Source organism: Phacochoerus africanus, chromosome 11 (genome assembly GCF_016906955.1).
Source record: "Phacochoerus africanus isolate WHEZ1 chromosome 11, ROS_Pafr_v1, whole genome shotgun sequence".
In the NCBI taxonomy this organism is placed as follows: domain Eukaryota; kingdom Metazoa; phylum Chordata; class Mammalia; order Artiodactyla; family Suidae; genus Phacochoerus; species Phacochoerus africanus.
Window position 1 is genome coordinate 83,409,039 of NC_062554.1, and position 21,573 is coordinate 83,430,611.

General features: G+C 37.5%; 1 protein-coding gene across 4 annotated transcripts in view; it reads right to left on the reverse strand.

Moving 5' to 3' along the window:
• The window catches only part of DGKB (diacylglycerol kinase beta), a 708,921-nt gene that overhangs the window by 532,466 nt on the left and 154,882 nt on the right, over positions 1-21,573 (reverse strand). For all 4 annotated transcript variants that reach the window (XM_047753443.1, XM_047753441.1, XM_047753442.1 and 1 more), the window contains one exon: positions 6,544-6,697. In XM_047753443.1, the coding sequence (XP_047609399.1) occupies positions 6,544-6,697 (154 nt within the window). The remainder of the gene's footprint in view (positions 1-6,543; positions 6,698-21,573) is intronic.

Genomic DNA, 21,573 nt, shown 5'->3' on the forward strand with positions numbered 1-21,573 from the left:
AGTCATTAAAACAAACAAACACACAAAAAACAACAACAACAAAAAAAAAAACGGGAGTTCCTGTCATGACTCAGTGATTAACGAATTCGACTAGGAACCATGATGTTGCAGGTTCGATCCCTGGCCTTGCTTAGTGGGTTAAGGATCCGGCGATGCCGTGAGCTGTGGTGTAGGTCGCCGATGAGGCTTGGATCCCACGTTGCTGTGGCTGTGGCTTTGTAGGCCGGCAGCTACAGCTCTGATTAGATCCCCTAGCCTAGGAACCTCCATATGCCACAGGAGAAAAGGCAAAAAGACAAAACAAAACAAAACGAAACAAAACAAAATAATGCCACTTGCAGCAACATGGATGCAAGTAGAGATTCTCATACTAAGTGAAGTTAGAAAGAGAAAGACAAATACCATATGATATCACTTATATGTGGACACTTATATCACTAAAAATACGGCGCAAATGAACCTATCTACAGAAAAGAAATAGATTCAAGGACACAGAGAACAGACTTGCAGTTGCGAAAGGGGAAAGGGGAAGGGAATTAGATGGATGGGGAGTTTGGGGTTAATAGATGCCAACTATTACATTTAGAATGGATAAGCAAGAGATCCTATGCATAGCACAAGATACTATTCCCAGTCTCTTGGGTTAGGCCATGATGGAAGATAATATAAGAAAATGAATTGACATATAAATGCATGACTGGGTCACTTGGCTGTACAGCAGAAACTGTCACAACATTGCAAATCAACTATATTTTAATAAAAAAATAAATTAAATAAAGAAGACGCTATGGTCCAAAAAAAGGGAAAAAAAAGAAAAGGGCTCAGAGGAAACAAATCTGACTAGCATCCATGAGGATGCACATTAGTTCCCTGGCCTCAGTCAGTGGGTTAAGGATCCGGTGTTGCTGTGAGCTGTGGTGATGTTTCAGACATGGCTCGGGTCTGACGTTGCTATGGCTGTGGTGTAGGCCAGTGGCTCTAGGTCCAATTCGACCCCTGGGAACCTTATATGCCTCAGGGGCAGCCCTAAAAAGAAAAAAAAAAGAAAAGAAAAGAGTCTGGGTGCATGGGGCAAGGAGACATAAAAGAAGGACTCTAGGCAGACTCTATAAGCTACATGGCATGTGCTTAATGCCATGGAACTCAGATTTAATCATCTTAACTGCACCACCCAGGCAGGCCCTGGGGTCTCACTTAGGGTCCTTTAGGAGGAAGTGTCCCCAGGGGGCAGGGGAAGGCAGAGTGATTAGGACTCTCCGTACTTAGACCTCTCCTGCACCATCCCACAGCAAAGCAACTCTGCTTTAATTAGCTTTACCTATCAAGGATTTAAGTTTAATTGGAAAATGAAAGTTTAAGAAAAGACCTTCCACTTCACAAGATGCTAGTGAAAGCCTGAATTTGGGAGCCCAGGAATCATATAATCAGGATTCTATGTTAGAAAGAACATTTTGCAGATGGGTAGTCAAGGCCTGGCTGGGAGTCATGTTCATTGAGAGTCTATGACACAAACAATGATGAATCAAACTGACACTGGCAGAATGTCAGAGCAGAAGTTATAAGGCGTAATAGAGAGCATTTTGTGATTAAACATGCATGAGGCAGTGAAGGGTAGGAAGAGTTCGAGACTATAGGGTTGGGAAATTGATAAACATTTGGATTCCATTCACCAAGAGAGAAGAGAGGAATGCAGGAGGCTTTGGGTAGCATATAATTACTTGACTTTCAGAACATTTAGTTTGATTCCTCATGGATAACATTGAGATGAAGTGTTCCATCTGGAATACAGTTAATAACGTATTCTCTGTGAGCTGAAGAAACAATTTTGGGTTGTGTGGGAAATAATTGAAGCATTTTATGCTAGACAGTGCCTATTTTTTTTTTTTTGTATGATGTGAAAAAAATGTCATCTGTTGAGAATGAGGAGAAAGACATGAATAAACTAAAGAAAGTTTTGAAAAGCTGAATGTAATTGATCTAGGAGACAGTATTAAGACTGAATACCTTTCAAAACAGATTTTTTTTAACAAGCTGAAGAGGTGTAAAGGCCATGTTAACTGGGTGTTAGGGATTTGTAGTGTCAACAATCTGCATATTTATGGGATTTCTCCCTGGTATGCTGAGCATTCAAAATGTTGGAACTGAAGTATGGAATCATAATATTGGTCCATGGTTGAGGGTTTGTAAGCCACATATGGGGGAGCAGGAGGTGGGGAAAAGGATTCCAAGCGATGGAATCATTCCGTAAAGATAATAGATAAGGTGATGGATTCAGTAAGATCACAACTTGGTCATTAGAGTAGCCAAGAGGTGAAGGATTACTGACTTGGGGTTTACAATGAAGGAGAAGAGGTTATGAGAAAGCTGTAAAGATGGTACAATGGGGATATACTCAAAAAATTAAAAGTCCAACATGGAAACAGTGGAATTAACCATCTTCTATTAATATAAGTGGTAAGAGGCACTTCACTGCAACAAAATCTGCCAAAAAATTTACCATCCACTACATGAAATACTATATGGGTCATTAGGTTTTACAAGTTCAACAAAATGCAACTGCATACAAACATAAACTTTGTATCTATTTATACCTATTTTAAAATATTTTCTTCTATAAAAACTAAATGTTTTACTCTTTTTTTGTTGTTGTTGTTATTGCTTTGGGGTTTTATTTTGCCATACCACAGTATATGGAAGTTCCTGGGCCAGAGACTGAATCCAAACTGCAGCTTTGACCTTCATCACAGCTGAGGCAACGTCAGATCCTTTAACTCACTGCACTCAGTCTGAGGTTGAACCCTCGCCTCCTGAACCACTGCAGTCAGATTCTTTTTTTTTTTTCAGCTATTTCTTGGGCCGCTTCTGCGGCATGTGGAGGTTCCCAGGCTAGGGGTCGAATCGGAGCTGCAGCCACCGACCTACGCCAGAGCCTCAGCAACGCAGGATCCGAGCCGCGTCTGCAACCTACACCACAGCTCACGGCAACGCCGGATCGTTAACCCACTGAGCAAGGGCAGGGACTGAACCCGCAACCTCATGGTTCCTAGTCGGATTCGTTAACTACTGCGCCACGACGGGAACTCCCTTTTTTTTTTTTTTTTTTTTTTTTAGCTATTTGCAGTCAGATTCTTAACCCACTACACCACAGCAGGAACTCTCCGCTATTTATGCGATTATTGTTCATTAAAAATTTTTTTTTCCTTTAAAAGTGTTTATTTTTATTAAGAAGCCATTATTGTTCAGTATTGTGGTAATAAAATATTGTGAACTCTCAGAGCAGATAAAGATTATAGCATTCCTTTATTCAAAAATAATTTGTGGAGTTCCCGTCGTGGCTCAGTGGTTAACGAATCCGACTAGGAACCATGGGGTTGTGGGTTTGATCCCTGGCCTTGCTCAGTGGGTTAAGGATCCGGCGTTGCCGTGAGCTGTGGTGTAGGTCGCAGACGCGGCTCGGATCCCACGTTGCTGTGGCTCTAGCGTAGGCCGGTGGCTACAGCTCTAATTCGACCCCTAGCCTGGGAAACTCCATATGCCGCGGGAGCAGCCCAAGAAAATGGCAAAAAGACAAATAATAATAATAATAATAATAATAATAATAATAATAATAACTTGTGATTTTTCAAACACAAATACATCTTGTGTAGATAACTTAGATTACTGCAAAGCAAGTCTATAGGAATGAAAATAATATATATTTTTCAGTTTCTGAATCAAGGCTATCCCAGGCCTTGAAAATTTTATTACTGTTCAGTGTTTCTTATTCTCAAGGGGGGAAAAAAAAATCAAAGGTACTTCTGAAAAGTAAATAGGATGAGAAATAGTACTACAAAGGACACGATGCATTTATGTTTTAAAATGTGGAGCCCAAGCTTTGAGAAAGCATCACAGTTTAATTTTTTATTGCTGCATGAGGGTTACAAAGCCTTGTAATTCCTTAAAGTGAGTCTATACAGGATATGTGATTGTGCCAAATGAAGTACAAGTCGTTATTCCTTTTTTTTTTTCATTTTGAAATCCGACTTGATTTCTACTCCTTGTAAACTGTATGTAGTACTTATTATACGCTATTTGAAGAAAAGAGGACATGAGATTTGAATTTCTTGCGGAACTACCAAAGTAATTAGATTTGTTCTCTTTCCTCCGAGTCTGACACAATTATTCAGAGAAATAGCATATTACAAAAAGGTTCTTCTTTCTCAAACTCCAAGGACAGTTTTGCTTCATGTATATTTAAATAAGGGATAACTCTGCTATTTCTAATGAATGTGCAAAGCCTTTACAGAATGAAATGGAGAACACAAAAGTTTTCATTTCTAGATCCAAGTAAGAACCTGTCCCATTTTAAATGTTCAGCCTATAACACTGGTAAGCTTTGAAACCACACTTTAGAACAAACTAAATGGAACTCATTCAGAGAAGAACAGCAAATGAGGGGCGTCCTCTCAATTCATGGTACAAGAGGAATCATTATTTTTTGACCATGCCCGTAGCAAACAGAAATTCCTGGGACAGGGCTCAAACCCAAGCCACAGGAGTAACCTGAGGCACACAATGACAACACTGGATCCTTAACCCACTGAGCCACTAGGGAACACCTAAGGGGAATTATTTAAGGAATTAAAATGTTTTATGGGTAAAGATTATAAGCACATTAATTATTCCATATTTTGAAGGGATCAAAATTCAGCATATGGAAGGTGTACATCTGTTTTAAAAAGCTTGAGCCAACATGTGATTTCTCGAGCAAAAATATATTACTTCATTAATAGACAGGAAAGCAGCACAACATGAGGCTTAACAGTGTGGACACTTCATCAAATTGCTCAGGTTTTGTTTATGACTCAATCACCTATTTCTTAATTGTATTTTTTGAACTTTGTATTTATTAGTGTATTGGTTAGTAAAACTCTGCTCATCTCTTTGTCTGCACTTTGATCTTCTACTTTGTAATGCTAGGGGTGGAGGTCTCTAGACCAGTGGCTCCCATGGGATACTTAAGATGTATAAGGTCAAAATGGTTATCAGTGATGCTTCTGAGATATCATTTGCTTTTATCACTCTCATTCTCTCGCAAGTGTACAGTGGAGTTTTCAAGAGGCTGCATGACACATGATAATGTCAACACAGAAGCAAATATAGTTATTCAGCTGCCTCATATAAAGTTGGATATTAAGCATTTGTAACAATGTAAAACTATGACCATCTAGTATTTTTCATTTTTGAAAACATAATTTTTCATAAAGATCTTATTTTTGTCAACATTTGACAGGTCTATTATTGTCATTTCTAGAATGCTTCAGAGTTAACATGGTAAACAGAAATAAATATCATCCACATAAACAAAAGCATTTTGAGGTCCTCAGTAATTTTTAAGAGCCTAAAAGAGCCCTGAGTTCAGAGAGCCTGAGAAACACTGCTGAAGACTATGTTCCTCCATTGCCAGGTGGACCTGTTGGACTCCCAGGGGCCCTAGAGCCATGAGAAGGAAGGACAGAGAAGGGACTAGCTTCTGCTAGTCCATCTGCCCTTCCTGTTGCAGTTCCCCAGCCTTTCACCCTCGTAGCACCTGGTCCCAGGAACAATGGGTTCTAGTCTCCAGCTACTGCCACATCAGGAAGGCAGAGAGTGAGCTCTGGCTCTACAATCCTGCATGGACCTTGGTGATGCTACTAGAGGTCTCAGTTCCAAGGCTACAGGCTCCTCCTTGTGCTCCTGAGCTACCAGAGCCAGTCAGTAAGTTGCCCCTCCACAGGAGTCCAGTGGCAAGGTCAGCCAGACAATATCCCCCACCTCAAACTCAGCCTCTCAGATCTAAGAGGGCCGCCCTCCAAGATTCTGGTTTTGACCACTCCAACCTGAGAGAGAGAAGTGCTTCCTGTGGTTCTACCTCCGCATACCTCAGTGTGCATCTTTGCCTTCTCAACCATCTAACACTGTCCAACCAGTTTCCCATTTCACATTCCCTACAGTAATACTGCGACATTTTTATTTTCCTGACTGCATGGAGGGGGATACAATTTGCCACAGGATACATCAGACATCTCTGAAAAGCTACACCTAATGAGAGAACCAGCCATCTCTATGGTGACAAAAACCGAATTAAATAACTAAGCAAAAAATAAAACTTTGTTTTGAGCTAAGTCTAAAAAATGTGAACTATAATGATAATTTGCACAAGTGATATTAAATATTATGTTTTTAGACATAACTGCCTTGTGACTACATATATCTATTCCAGCCATTTAAAAGAGCACTTTTCTATACTTGATGGAAGTTATGTGTTAAAATTATTACCTTAACAGAGACTTCTAAGACATGAAATGACAAGTGATGAATAATGAGAAAATATATTTTAGTTTAGTTACTTTAAAACTGGAGATACCTTAAATACTTTGCATATTCTTAGTATGAAAATATAAATCCTGCAACAAAGGTAATTTTTAAGCAAATCGTTTTTCCTTATAGAGAACTTGACACTGATTTTTTTCCATTTAAGGTTTTTAAAGAGTATACATTTTGAAATTAAATAATTAAACTTACCACCGGAGAGGAGAGCAGGCTTGCTTTTTACCATTGGACTAGAATGAGGAAACTTGTTGCTAAAGGACATGAATAGGTGTGTTGTGAAATCATCGGGAAGATCGGCTTCTAGGAATGTCTTCATAAATAGCTTGAAACCTTCAAAATCTATTGTCTGAAAAAAATTTAAACATATATTTTAAGACTTAGGAATTTTAAAATGCTATGTTCAAAATCACTAGCAGTAAAAATGATCTCAAACATTCTTATATCATAGTCTACAAAGGGAAGATAACTGTATAAGAAGGGAAGCAGGCAGTCTTAATTACATTGGTGGTTAGATTTGTATGTCTTATCTGTAGCAATGGAGCAGGAAAAGCAGTTTTCCAGTCTGTTTCCACAGTATTTGTGTGGCCTTAAAAATTTTACTCTTTGAAACTTAATTTCCTCCTCTGTAAATCAGGTATCATATTCCCAATCCCACAGAGTCGTCGTGATGATTCAATGATTGTGTGATTGTTGTGATGATCAGATGATTATGTGAAGGTGTCAACACAGCATGAGTACTCAGAAAGAAAGGCATGTCTCTGGTGTCCTTTCTTTGTTTCTAATGGTGAATATTGTCTTTGGCAACTGGAGAAAGTGGTTAACATGGAAATTTTTCCCTAACACCAAGACGAGTGGATATAAAATTCTGAAGTGAAATTCTAAATCTCTTTCTGCAGATTTTCAAATCAACCTATTGCAAGATCCTTGCTGACTCTCACTCATGGCAGGACTGTAAAAGAATCAACATGTACTTGTAGAGAACTATTGCTACATTGAGTCTCCATGTTCACTTGGGGAAATGGTAATGGAAGCCACCTCTTATCCTCACGTTAATGAGTGGATGTCACAGGAGCTCCTTAGGAGAGCTTGCTTTCTCCAAGCAGATGAGAGCAGTGGGTGGGGCTCTGACTCCTGCCTAGGGAATCGAAGACAAGGGTGCAGGTGCTTCAAACTAAGGCAAATAAATGGTATTTTTCTGAGCTTACCCAACCCTCCTTGTGATGGCACAGACAGTGATGCATAAACATTTTCTGGGAAACAGAGGTAGACCTTATGGAAGAGAAGGCCCCTGAAGTTACATTGGATCCTATCCAGTTGGCCATCGGAAGGGACCAGGAGACCTTCAGAGAAGAAGCTGGAATAAAGCCACCACTGCCCAGATCGAGAGAGGGCAAGGGCTACAGGCCGCATAGGAAGACCCTAAAGGGCATTTTTTTCTTACCCAGTTTAATGTAACTGAGAAGAAAATAAAAATAAGGCAACAATACAACTTGGCATAAAAATGCTCCTAATTTTTTTTCAAACCCCTGGCCGATGAGAATAAGATTAATTCCATAAACTGCTACTTTGGATACAAAAAGTCTATTTTTCCTACATCAAAATATCGGGATAAGGTGGTAGGGAATGTCCAATTTTATTATTATTTTGAATAAACCTAAAATGGAATAAGATATACAGAGGTATCATCATAGCAAGTGAATTTTTGCTGATTCAATCACATGCCAATTACGTATAAGTACTGGGTATGCTTTTTCCCTAATATAATCTCAAGCCAATAACAAACAAAGCTAAACTTCACTTTATTTATTAATGGTTCCAAGTCTCTATCTACAACTTAACCTGCCTTTTTTTTTTTTCTTTTTAGGGCCTCACACAGCATTTGGAGGTTCCCAGGCTGGGGGTCAAATCAGAGCTACAGCTGCCAGCTTACACCACAGCCACAGCAAGGCAGGATCCAAGCCACATCTGCGATCTACACCACAGTTCACGGCAATGACATTCGAAGCCAGGGATCCAAACTGCAACCTCATGGTTACTAGTAGAATTCATTTCCACTGTGCCACAATGGGAATTCCAACCTGACCTTTTTTAAGCTTAATCTTGCTTTGCTTATTCATTCTTGGAAGGGCACTTCAGGTATGTATACTGGTGGTGGTAAAAAGACTTCACTCCTGTCCATATTTAATGCATCACCACGCCCACGGAATATTGTAAACTCTACTAGTAAACTGAAACATAAACTAAAAAAAAAATCATAATAATATGAAAATATAAAGAATAGCATCGATTACCAGAAGAACTCTGAAAAAGTAACTTGCTACAATGAATGAAGCCAAGGTTTCAAAATATGCAGATGAGGCTACAGCTTGACTAGTACCCAAATAAGTATTCTTGAACAGGGGCACCTATTCTAACAGAATGATCTATGGAAAGAGAAGTCATCCAGCCTCAATTGAGGGTGGAAGTCATCCACCCTCAGTGCTGGATGAGTGACCAACATGAGCAGTAATCTTCACTATGTATAAAGGCCCGGGGGGAAATAGAAATTAATTTTATTTTCAAAGTTACAGGAAATGTGTGTGGTAAATACATCCACTTGTGATTAGAGTCAAAGTTACCTACAGTTGGTCTTTTTTCCATAATCTAAGCCTCTTAGAGTCAGCATTGCATTTGGAAATATAACATCATTGAGGCATGGTTTTGAAATCAGTTTCCTGGATCAACTCACAGATCCAACACTTTCCAGCTGTGTGACAATGGACAATTTATTAAGCTCTCTGTGCCTCAAATTCTTTATCTATAGCCAAGAATAAGAGTACTGATCTCTTGGTTTGTTAGGAAGAACTCCAAACTGTATTTGAAGAATGAGCCTTAAAACCATAATAACTTAAATGTTTACATTTGCATTTAACACACTGCTAGGTAGTTTATTGGTTTTTTGGTGGGTGTTTGTTTACTTGTTTTTCTTTCTTTTTCTTTTCTTCTTTTTTTTTTTTTGAGAAAACTGGTAATAAAATGTAAACAGAAGACTAGGAATGCTGAAAGTTTTTCTCTGGGTCTTCCTTTACAATGAAACTGTATTTTAAACAAAAATTATTTCAAGTCAAGAGTTTAACATAGTTACACAGGAAAACACCAACCAACCACTGACAACAAAAAAAATTTTAGAACAAAACAATTTTGTTTCATATTCCAGTATTTCCACCAGCCACCTGAGTGATTTGGAACAAGAAATGTATCTGCTCTTTTAGGGAAAAACCTGCCACATCCCAAGAATGTACTCTTTGTAGAGCCTTACATAACCATATAGAACCTCCTGGAAATTGGTGCTCAGAATTTAATGATGAAGACCAGAAAAACAGCCAATCAAAATGAAAATGTGAACTTGATAGACGACACCCCTCTTAATAAGGAATACAGTTCTCCTTTGTCCTTCTTTTTTCAATTCTTAGGAAAACTTTCTGAACTTTCTCCAGTGTTGTGGCTCTCCCCTGCTCAGCAAGCAAAAAAACAACTTAGTTTTATTATCTAACACTCTACACCTTAATTTCCTCTACATAAGTTCAATCACTCAGCATTATTGCCTAAATGTAAAAATAAATTGATGTAAAGCACTTAACATACCCTTGGGCACATAGGCTGTAAAATGGTAAAAAGGAAAAAAGAATAAATAAAAGAAAGGACAGGTTTGAGGTTAGATTTTTTATTATCTTAATCTGCCCTCCTCTTCATTGGGCCATAAAATTAGAAAATTCACTGTATTTTTCCAAATCAAACCCACGGGTTTTTTGTTTGTTTGTTTGTTGTTGTTGTTGCTATTGTTGTTTTGTATCTCAGATATTTTGCTGCAATTGTTCTGTGTCCAGACAACAGTGGCAAATAACTGCTTTCAGATAGCAAAACTTGAAAAATACATTATCTTACTTAAAAAAATAAAAGCCTATTACAGACATAAGAATGGAATAAAAATTTCCTTAGTTCTATGAGATGATGTCATCCTATTTATTACTGAAATTTTACTGATGATGTAAGCTTCTTCCTCAGACTCCTTTAGAGTATTGGTGGGAGCAAACTTCCTTTCTCTTAACATTTCCTGTGATTCCACACAGCTTACAATGTTGCAAAACCTAAACTTCTTTAAAGCCAAAAAGCAACTGCTTCATTCAGTGTTTTGGATTCATTGAAAATTAATTGTCAATGTCTTTACTGGTTAACCCATTTCTTTCTTATTAGTAAAAGATTATGAACACTTTTCTAAAATTCTCCAATGTCCAAAATACCAAACATTTCTATAAATGGGTAATGTCCACAATCTATATGTTTTCTTTATGATTTAGCAGAATATTTGCACATTTAAGTGTCTTATTTTCTACTTCTGACATGTAGCAGCATTAGAATTGGTTTTTGAAGGTTATGACCTTTAAATAGAATGGGATCATTTATATGCATATCACTAGAATAACTAATGAAAAAAGAAGGGCCAGACAATTGAATGAGTGTTAAAAAATCAATTTGGCTGTAAGCTCAGAGATAAACACACCAAATGATGCTCAAAATTTTGAAAACTGCTTATTCTTTTTTTTTTTTCCTTAAGGAGCAGCCACAGTCTATTTAGGGAGATAGAGAATCTGTAAAGAATACAAACTGAGGAAGCTGCTCAGATATTACTGCCAAATTGGACCCAATTCAAAACACATTTCTATATGCCTTTCATTATTATATCTGACCATCTGGATTCTTGGTGTTTAAATCTCTGCTAATACTAAAGAAATAACTCCAAGTAGATTCAAAGTGAGTGAAAATAAATGTCGTCACTCTCTCATTACTTTATTTTGGTAGTTTCAGGATAGAGATTCTCATATTTAGCAAATGTTCACTGCGCATGAATCCATTCCATATACTGGGTTCTGTTCTAGGTGGTGGGTAAAGATGTTCAGGTACATGCAAAAATCCTTCCACCAAGGGGTTTATCTTCTAATGAAGGGAATAAGAAAAAATCAAGATAAAGAGACTACATGTACAATGTCTGATGGTATCAAATGTAAAAAAAAACAAAGAAGGAAAAGGTTTATATATTGGGGGTAGTATTTGCAGTTTTATTTTATTTTATTTCATTTTATTCGGGTGGGAGGGGGGGTGCTGCACCCACAGCATGTGGAGGCTCCCAGGCTAGGGGCTGAATCAGAGCTGCAGCTGCCTGCCTACACCGCAGCCACAGCAACGTGGGATCCCAGCTGTGATGGTGACCTTCACGACAGCTCATGGCAACGTGGGATCCCTGACTCACTGAGCGAGACTAGGGATCAAACCGCATCCTCATGGATTCTGGTTGGGTTCATTACCATTGAGCCACAACAGGAACTCCACTTGCAGTTTTAAACCAGATGATCAGAGAGAGAAATGAGAAAATGAGAATCTGTTCCTTGAATAAAAATTTAAATGAGATGAGGGAGAGAGCTTCACACATATTTGGAGAAAGAACAGTCCAGATAGATGAAGTGGGTGGTCCAAATGACCTGAAGTATTAAGAAGATTTTCTAGAGGCACCAGTGAGGAGGATCAGGAGACTGGGGCAGGACTGAGGGAGGACTACAGTTATAGGAGGTGAGGTAAAAGGTCTGATCATTGGTGGTGTGTGGACTTGGGCTGACAGTGTGAAATATATGAGACCTTCAAAAAGTGTCATGGCTGTAAGGGAGAGTGAGAAGAACAGTTACTAGAGGGACTGAGGTGGGAAATCACATGATTTGGCATAGTTTGACAAGATCATATGACCATAATAGCATCACATAACTCATTCATATAATAGGATCAGTTTATATAAGAGGATCATATATATGACTTTTTTGGGGGATTTATACTTTGACTAATTTGGATATTATTAACTCTGCTTTTCTTTTTCCAGTTTTTTTTTGTAAAATACACATAACAGAATTTATCATCTTTTTTTATATATGTGACTTTTTTATCAGACAAGGAAATGCAACTTTCACATTTTCTAACAAACTTGTATATACAGCTAATTAATAAGTGATCTTTAAAAAGAAAAATGAATCATTGAAATATTACATATAAAGTAGCTAGGTAAAACCGTTAACAAGAAACCCCTCTATTTATCAGTAGGTGTTGACTGAGTGCCTACTATGTGTACAATACTACTGGCTACAGGGCAAAAAAAACTCTGATCAAATGGAGTAGGTGGTAATGTAAATAGTCAGACAAGATGCTTTCTTTCACCATTTACATTTTGCTTTCTAATTTGTATCAATTCAGTTACATAGAAAATTGATGTAAATGTCATTGAAGCGAAGTATATAAATTAATATGCAGTGTGTCTAACTTCCTGAGATTTCACATTCACATTTTTGATATTAAAATACATTCAGCCTTCTCACTCAAATCTGGAATAAGACAGGGATGCCCACTCTCACCACTGCTCTTCAACATAGTTTTGGAAGTCCTAGCCACAGCAATTAGACAAACAAAAGAAATAAAAGGCATCCATATAGGAAGAGAAGAGATCAAACTGTCACTGTATGCAGATGACATGATACTATACATAGAAAACCCTAAGGACTCAACCCCAAAACTACTTGAACTGATTCATAAATTCAGCAAAGTAGCAGGATATAAGATTAACATTCAGAAGTCAGTTGCATTTCTGTATACCAGCAATGAAATATTACAAAAGGAATACAAAAATATAATACCTTTTAAAATTGCACCTCACAAAATCAAATACCTCGGAATACACCTGACCAAGGAGGTAAAGGACCTATATGCCGAGAACTATAAAACTTTAATCAAAGAAATCAAAGAAGATGTAAAGAAATGGAAAGATATTCCATGTTCCTGGATTGGAAAATCAATATTGTAAAAATGGCCATACTACCCAAAGCAATCTACAGATTCAATGCAATCCCTATCAAATTACCCATGACATTTTTCACAGAAGTAGAACAAACAATCCAAACATTTATATGGAACCACAAAAGACCCAGAATCGCCAAAGCAATCCTGAGAAACAAAAACCAAGCAGGAGGCATAACTCTCCCAGACTTCAAGAAATACTACAAAGCCACAGTCATCAAAACAGTGTGGGACTGGTATCAAAACTGACAGACAGACCAATGGGACAGAATAGAGAATCCGGAAATAAACCCAGACACCTATGGTCAATTAAGCTTTGACAAGGGAGGCAAGAACATCAAATGGGAAAAAGAAAGTCTATTCAGCAAGCATTGCTGGGAAACCTGGACAGCTGCATGCAAAGCAATGAAACGAGAACACACCCTCACACCATGCACAAAAATAAACTCCAAATGGCTGAAAGACTTAAATATATGACAGGACACCATCCAACTCCTAGAAGAAAACATAGGCAAAACACTCTCTGACATCAACATCATGAATATTTTCTCAGGTCAGTCTCCCAAAGCAATCGAAATTAGAGCAAAAATAAACCCATGGGACCTCATCAAACTGACAAGCTTTTGCACAGCAAAGGAAACCCAAAAGAAAACAAAAAGACAACTTACAGAATGGGAGAAAATAGTTTCAAATGATGCAACCGACAAGGGCTTAGTCTCTAGAATATATAAACAACTTATACAACCCAACAGCAAAAAAGCCAATCAAGCATGGAAAAATGGGCAAAAGACCTGAATAGACATTTCTCCAAAGAAGATATACAGATGGCCAACAAACACATGAAAAAATGCTCAACATTGCTGGTTATAAGAGAAATGCAAATCAAAACTACCATGAGATATCACCTCACACCAGTCAGAATGGCCATCATTAATAAATCCACAAATAACAAGTGCTGGAGGGGGTGTGGAGAAAAGGGAACCCTCCTACACTGTTGGTGGGAATGGAAACTGGTACAGCCACTATGGAGAACAGTTTGGAGATACCTTAGAAACCTATACATAGAACTTCCATATGACCCCGCAATCCCACTCTTGGGCATCTATCCGGACAAAACTCTCCTTAAAAGAGACACGTGCACCCGCATGTTCATTGCAGCACTATTCACAATAGCCAAGACATGGAAACAACCCAAATGTCCATCGACAGATGATTGGATTCGGAAGAGGTGGTATATATACACAAAGGAATACTACTCAGCCATAAAAAGGAATGACATAATGCCATTTGCAGCAACATGGATGGAGCTAGAGAATCTCATCCTGAGTGAAATGAGCCAGAAAGACAAAGACAAATACCATATGATATCACTTATCACTGGAATCTAATATCCAGCACAAATGAACATCTCCTTAGAAAAGAAAATCATGGACTTGGAGAAGAGACTTGTGGCTGCCTGATGGGAGGGGAAGGGAGTGGGAGGGATCGGGAGCTTGGGCTTATCAGACACAACTTAGAATAGATTTACAAGGAGATCCTGCTGAATAGCATTGAGAACTTTGTCTAGATACTCATGTTGCAACAGAAGAAAGGCTGGGGGAAAAATGTAATTGTAATGTATACATGTAAGGACAACCTGACCCCCTTGCTGTACAGTGGGGGAAGAAAAAAAAAAAGAATGGGAATAATAAAAATAAATAAATAAATAAAGTAAAAAAAATAATAAAATATATTCAGAAAAAATTTACATTTTAAACGTCTCTTTACTTAGGCTTATCTTGTATTGCAATTGATTGTTCATTACTTCAAGCTGTGGAGAGCTCTTCCATAGTCCCCTAAAACCACCATGGAGAAACTTATGTTAAAGAGAAAGAGTAGGGACTTCCCATTGTGGCTCTGCGGTAACAAACCCAACTAGTATCCATGAGTATGCAGGTTCCATCCCTGGCCTCACTCAGTGGGTTAAGGATCTGGCACTGCAGTGAGTTGTGGTGTAGGTGGCAGACATGGCTCGATCCCGTGTTTCTGTGGCTACTGACGTAGGCCAGCAGTTACAGCTCTAATTCGAACCCTGGCCTGGGAACTTCCATATGCTGTGGATGTGGCCCTAAAAACCAAAAGAAAAGAGAGGGAGAGAAAGAGAAAGAGTAAAAGTGTGAAAAGCCAGATTTCTAAAAAATTAGTTTTGGCTAATTAAGTTATTTTTACTACCTCAGAAGTAATTTATTAATTATATTTGTCTTTACCTAAGACAAATATTTGTTAAGACTCAGAAGAGAGAAAATTAGAAACACATTTTTTTCAGTAAGAGATGGTAAGTGCAAGAATAACAAACAATACTGCTCCAAGTTATTTTAGTAATAATGAAATGCAAATAATGGGTTGGAAGGACTTTAAGCAGTGTTTTTACTGTGATATTCAGTACATCATGTGACCAAGATTCAACTAAATTTTGTACTGCAGATGGAAGACACTTTCATCCAGGAGGACATTGTATTGACTATTTCAGTGTCGTCATGAGAACTGGTGCGAGTTGCCACTGATGCATATATTAAATGCTCTAAGGTTATTTTCTCCTCAAAAATTAAAACCCAATAGAGATTTCTCGAACAACTATGCATATATATTTTTTATTAATAGTGTCAGTTTTTAGTGATTGCTTACTTGGATCTTCACTTTTAAAGAAAATGTCCAAAGGGAATTATCATAATGCAAGTATGTGTACAGGCAGAATTACAAGTATTTCTTTCCCGCTAGACTATAAGACCCAACACACCTATGCATCGCATGGTAGTTAACATAGTGTCTTTTACATTGTAGGTCCTCATTATATATTAGAAATATGGACAGTGGACTAGCAAAATTTCACTCAATTACCCCTTTGTAGGAAATACAGCAAGAGAGAAAATTGATTCAGTTAGAATTAGGAAGATAAGAATTGGTGAAATAGAATAAATACAAAAAGCTCCTGATTAGGAATACATTGTTCACTTAATAAATTTCAAATGAGATTATTTTAAAGTATAACAGCATATGCCTACATATTTAATATTGTAGTAGCTTAAAACAAAACAAAATCCACAAAGCTAATGATAGCAAAATAATGAAGAATTTGTATCAGTTTCAAATGTACACTATCTTTTAAATTCTACTATTTCTAATGCAGGAAGGCCCAAATCTACTAGGGTTAGTATTGACAAAAACACCAAGGTGAGAAGATATAGAAGACAGGCCAGGATATACTCAGCCAGCATATGAGAGTGCATAACTGAGATTTTACAAGTGGGTCAAGGAATTTGCTAATAATTATCAGGGCTTAAGAATTCACCGAGTTGAAGTATTTTGTTAGCAATTTGTAAAATACATTTAATAGTTTGACCCTTGGTTTTTTTAAATAGCCATACCCGAGGGGTATGGAAGTTTCCAGATCAGGGATCAAATCCAAGACACAGCTGCAGCAACTCCAGATCCTTTAAACCACTGTGCTGGGCCAGGGATTGAACACATGCCTCCATAGTAACTCCAGCCACTGCTGCAGCCAGATTCCTAATACACTGCACAGAGTAGGAACTCCATAGTTTGATACTTTTTGATAGCACAGGTCCTCTTGACCATTTCTGTTTTCTCCCACAGGACCAGTTACAATACCTCAATAAATAATATACATGCAATAAGTGCATTTGGGATATAATCCAATACTTTGTTTCTGTTCCAAATGCTTTTCTCACTTTTTGTATGTTTATCTCTCATTAATGGGTTGTTTTATGCCAAACTCCTCTTTTTTTTTTTTTTCCTGCTTTTTAGGACCACACCCACAGCATATGGGAGTTCCCAGGCTAGGTGTCAAATCAGAGCTATAGCTGCCGGCCTATGCCACACCCATATTAACTTGGGATCTGAGCTGCATCTACAATCTACACCACAGCTCATGACAATGCCAGAGCCTTAACCCACTGAATGAGACCAGGGATCAAACCTGCATCCTCATGGATACTAGTCAGATTCATTTCCATCGTGCCACAACAGGAACTCCCTCCAATGTGTCCTAATCTTTATAGTCAACGATACAGTCTATATCCATAAATGGAAGAATGAAATTAGGCATTTGCTTAAAATATTTGTTGCATATAATGCAAATACTAACTAAATGTTACTGTGTTCTAGGAATTGCACTAAGTATGTTATGTGTGTGCTATACTTTAATCCTCAGAATAACCCAGTTAGTAAATGCTATTATCATTCCTACTACATAGAGAGGAAGCTGTGGCTCAGAAAAGTTAAGTAAATTGCCCAAGGTAAAAAGCGCTTAGTTAGTGCCAAGGACCTAAATGTTTTTGACATCAAAGGCTACTATGTTATAGTTTACCTAAGTATAATTTTATAGAAAGATTTTGATTTTTCAATATTCACACCTAGTACAACCAGTTTATCATTATTGAATGCATTGACTAGACTATCAATAAGCCATCCATTTCAGAAAAGGGGAAATAAAATGAAGCATAAAAATAAAAAGTAAGGGTATAATTATCTCTACTTGGTGATGCAACCTTGAAAATTGTGAGGTGACTATAAATCTTTTTGACATTCTAAGTATAACCTATTATTTTTGACCATATATCTGAAATGTATTCTAAATCTACCCCAGCCTCCATACTAATCCCCGTTGCCATCTCAGTTTTCATCATTTGATACGACTATTTCAATAACTCATATCTGGTCTTTTCAAGAGCTCAAACTTATTGTTCACATTGGCTTTAGAAGTATTTTTCTAAGTGGAAAATTTAATTTGTCAATTGTAAGAATATTATTTATGATTTCCTTTACCTAATAAAAAACCCTAAAAATCCTTAGACACTTTAAGCTTTTCTGCACAAATCTCTAGATTTATTTCCCCCTAATATCCTTAAGTGCACTTTTGCTCAAAAAAACCATTCCTAATGATCAAAACACACAACCAAAAACAATACACAAAACTTAAAATGTTTTAGGTGTAGCAAGCACGTAAAGAGTCTGCTGTACTTCTCCTTGAGAAATTACACAAAAATCATCTAAGGATCCCAGCATCTCTTTTTCTCTAACCTGATTTTTAACTCTTATATAAATTATTTAATAAATTTTATGAAAGAAATGAAAGAGCAATCTACACAGAATGTTTAAATACCACATTTCAAAGGTGGCTGTTACCATTAAATGAAGTAGAGTCAGCAGTTTATTTTTCAAATTATTTAAGCTTGTTTTAAAAACTCAACTGTAGGAGTTCCTGTTGTGGCTCTATGGTAAAGAACCCGACTAGTATCCATGAGGACGTGGTTTCAATCCCTGGCCTCACTCAGTGGGTTAAGGATCTAGTGCTGCCGTGAGCTGTGGTGTAGGTTCCAGACATGGCTCAGATCGGGTATTGCTGTGGCTGTGGCAAAGGCTGGCAGCTGTAGCTCTTATTTGAACCCTAGCCTGACAACTTCCATATGTTGCAAGAGCAGCCCTAAAAAAAGCAAAAAAAAAAATCTGTAGAAGATGCAATGGGCAGCAATTACTATAGTTGTGTTTTATATACCCTAAGTATTTACCTATTTTAAAATTTATGTATGTTTATTACAGAAGGTTAAGGGAGAAAGAGATCATCTGTGACATACTAACTATGACAGATATCACCTTGGTATTTGAAGCAGTCAGACCATTAATCTAAGCTTTCCAGTTGGGATAAGATGTTGTAGATGGTCCATTCTCAAATTCTAAATGTTTTCATAGATAGTGTTTTTTGGAAATGTTGAGATTCAATCCTCAGTGTTAATTACTAGAAACCTGCAAGTAGCTATTCAAGCTGATTTGTATAATTATGACATAACGAATCTTATAAGTATATATGGAAATATTTGCTTCAATTGTTGGACATGGCTCCATTCTAAGTGAGAGAAATTCTCTGAGTATCATAGCATAAAAACTGAGGCCACATGTTAAAGTTACTACATATTTCAACGATAATTAATACATAGTCAATATTGGGTTACTAACACAGAATTACAGTAGGCATTTTATTATTCCATTTGGTGGTATTTTTTCAAAAGTGTGCACTCGGTGTAGGTTTGATAAGATGAGAAAGACGACTGAAATTGGGTTGATAGTAATAAGCAAGGAAAGCAGGAACACAGGTTAACATGTTCTATCCATTCCTTAATACCTAACTGGCCTGGCCTTTATGCAGTTGTGGGAGGTGGGGAAAACACAACAGACACAATAACTACCACGAGGACAGCATTCTGGATGGCAACCAGGCTTGGGAGGGGAAGCAAACCACATGTTATATCCTCCACTCACATCTCATGGTAGGGGAAGGAAGTTAATTTAGGGTTAGAAAAGACATCCTAGTTACAGCATTATATTTCCTCACTTTATAGATGAGAAAGTGAGGCTATGAGAAAAATCAAGGTTATGGGATTGGCTGGGGTATCTCAGATACTCTCCTTTTCACCTTTCATACATGCTCCAGAGTTTTCACGTTGGTCCCCACAGTGTGACCAACAGCCACTGCTTGCAAACATCAATAGACATCTATCAGACCCAAAGTAAATACTTTACATATACTTTAGAATTTAACCCTTTTAATAACTCAACAGAGCCAATACTCTTCGTTTTATAGGTGAATAAACTGAGGTGAGGAGAAATGAAGTAACTTATCCAAAACCTGCTCATATATGGCAGATGTGGAATCTGAACTCACTTCAACTGGATTCCTAAGACCACATTTTCTCTGTTATACCTTCCAGATGCTTTCTTTAATAGAAAAGGCTGAATCTGGCTCTAGAAGGTCAATTATAACTTACAATAAAAGAGTGTTTATATCATTGCTAACAATTATAACAGTATCACTATCCTTGTTAATGACATTTAAAAGACTATATTAGGCAGCAGTACTACAAAATGTTGGTTATTAATTCCCAGGTTTCTTATTAAGGGATTGAAGCAACTCACTCGTCTGAATATAAAGGGTATACACATTAGCATAAACCCAGAGCACCAAGCATAAAGATAAGGTACACCCAGGGAGCTATGAAAACTTAACTCAGCCTTGAGCCAAGAATCATCTACTGACAGAAAATGTAAAGAGAGAATCCTACACTCAAAACACTGATATTCGAAAAACACATACAGATCCATAAATACATATGCCCTCTTTCTTTTTTCCTTTGGTTACCCTCAGCTTTCCATGCTCCTTCTACTCTGCAACCGAAATTGCTTCCCCTGCTAAACAACTACAAAGGGAACAAAGACTGAGCAAGGAAAAGGAAGGAAGAAGCTCATTCTACTGACCCCAAAAAAGACCGGCTCATTTGACACTAGTTTTCAGATAGCCTCGGTGAGGATGCAGGTTGTACAGAATGAGGTGTTTGCTAACCAAAGTGCTCAACAAATGCCTTTTAAAAGCTAGGTCCTGCTTCATAAAAGCAACTGTTGACTCTGAGGAGTTGCCTCCTAATCACATAACTTCCATGTGGACTGTCTTTGGAGGAGCTAGTAGGCTTCCACAGAGGTCAGGAATGAGAACAAGGAAGGACCACCTTGAGAGAAGCTAGTAAAAACCATCACCGTCAACGAATTGCCACGTCAGCCACGCTTCTTCCTAGGAGACCGTAATATGCTATAACAGACCCCAGCATCTGGGTCAGCTAAGAGCATTCCGATGTAATCAGTTGTCCTGGAACATGTTGCAGATGAAATTACAGTGTTTTTTTGTCATTGAAACAACAGGGAAACTAGTGAATAAGAGGCAAAGCAGCTAGTACATATCCAGTATTGACTAAGGGAGACAGTATTATGGTTTGAGACAACTCATGCATTTTAGTAAGATGTATTCCTAGTGGGACAGAAAAATCCATTTAGAGAATGAAAAATGCCTTGTACTTCTATATATCCAACTAAACTATGGATCTAAAATTTGTTTTACAAAATGGACTTTACTAAGCAAGTAGGGCTAGAGCAAGAGATGGGTTACTCTTTTACCCAGAAGGGTGAAAATCAAGAGCCTTTCACTTATATTTGACTCACAGACTCTAACAGCCTTGTAGTCCAATAAAAAAATACAGTCCTTATCCATTGCATTTAAACACAACTTTAAAATATCCATCACAAATTAATAAAGTTAAGACTTTCATTAAATAAATATTTATCAGACCCTGATTACGTTTTGGTGAGATTAGAAAATTAAATTCAGTAGTATACAAAACTTAAGCCTGTATGCTAGACCCTTTTTTGATTCTACTAAGTTATCAGCTCCTCCATTTGGCACTAATTGGAACAAATATCACTTACAACTTTATAAATATTACAGATAATCTTACATATTATATGAATCTT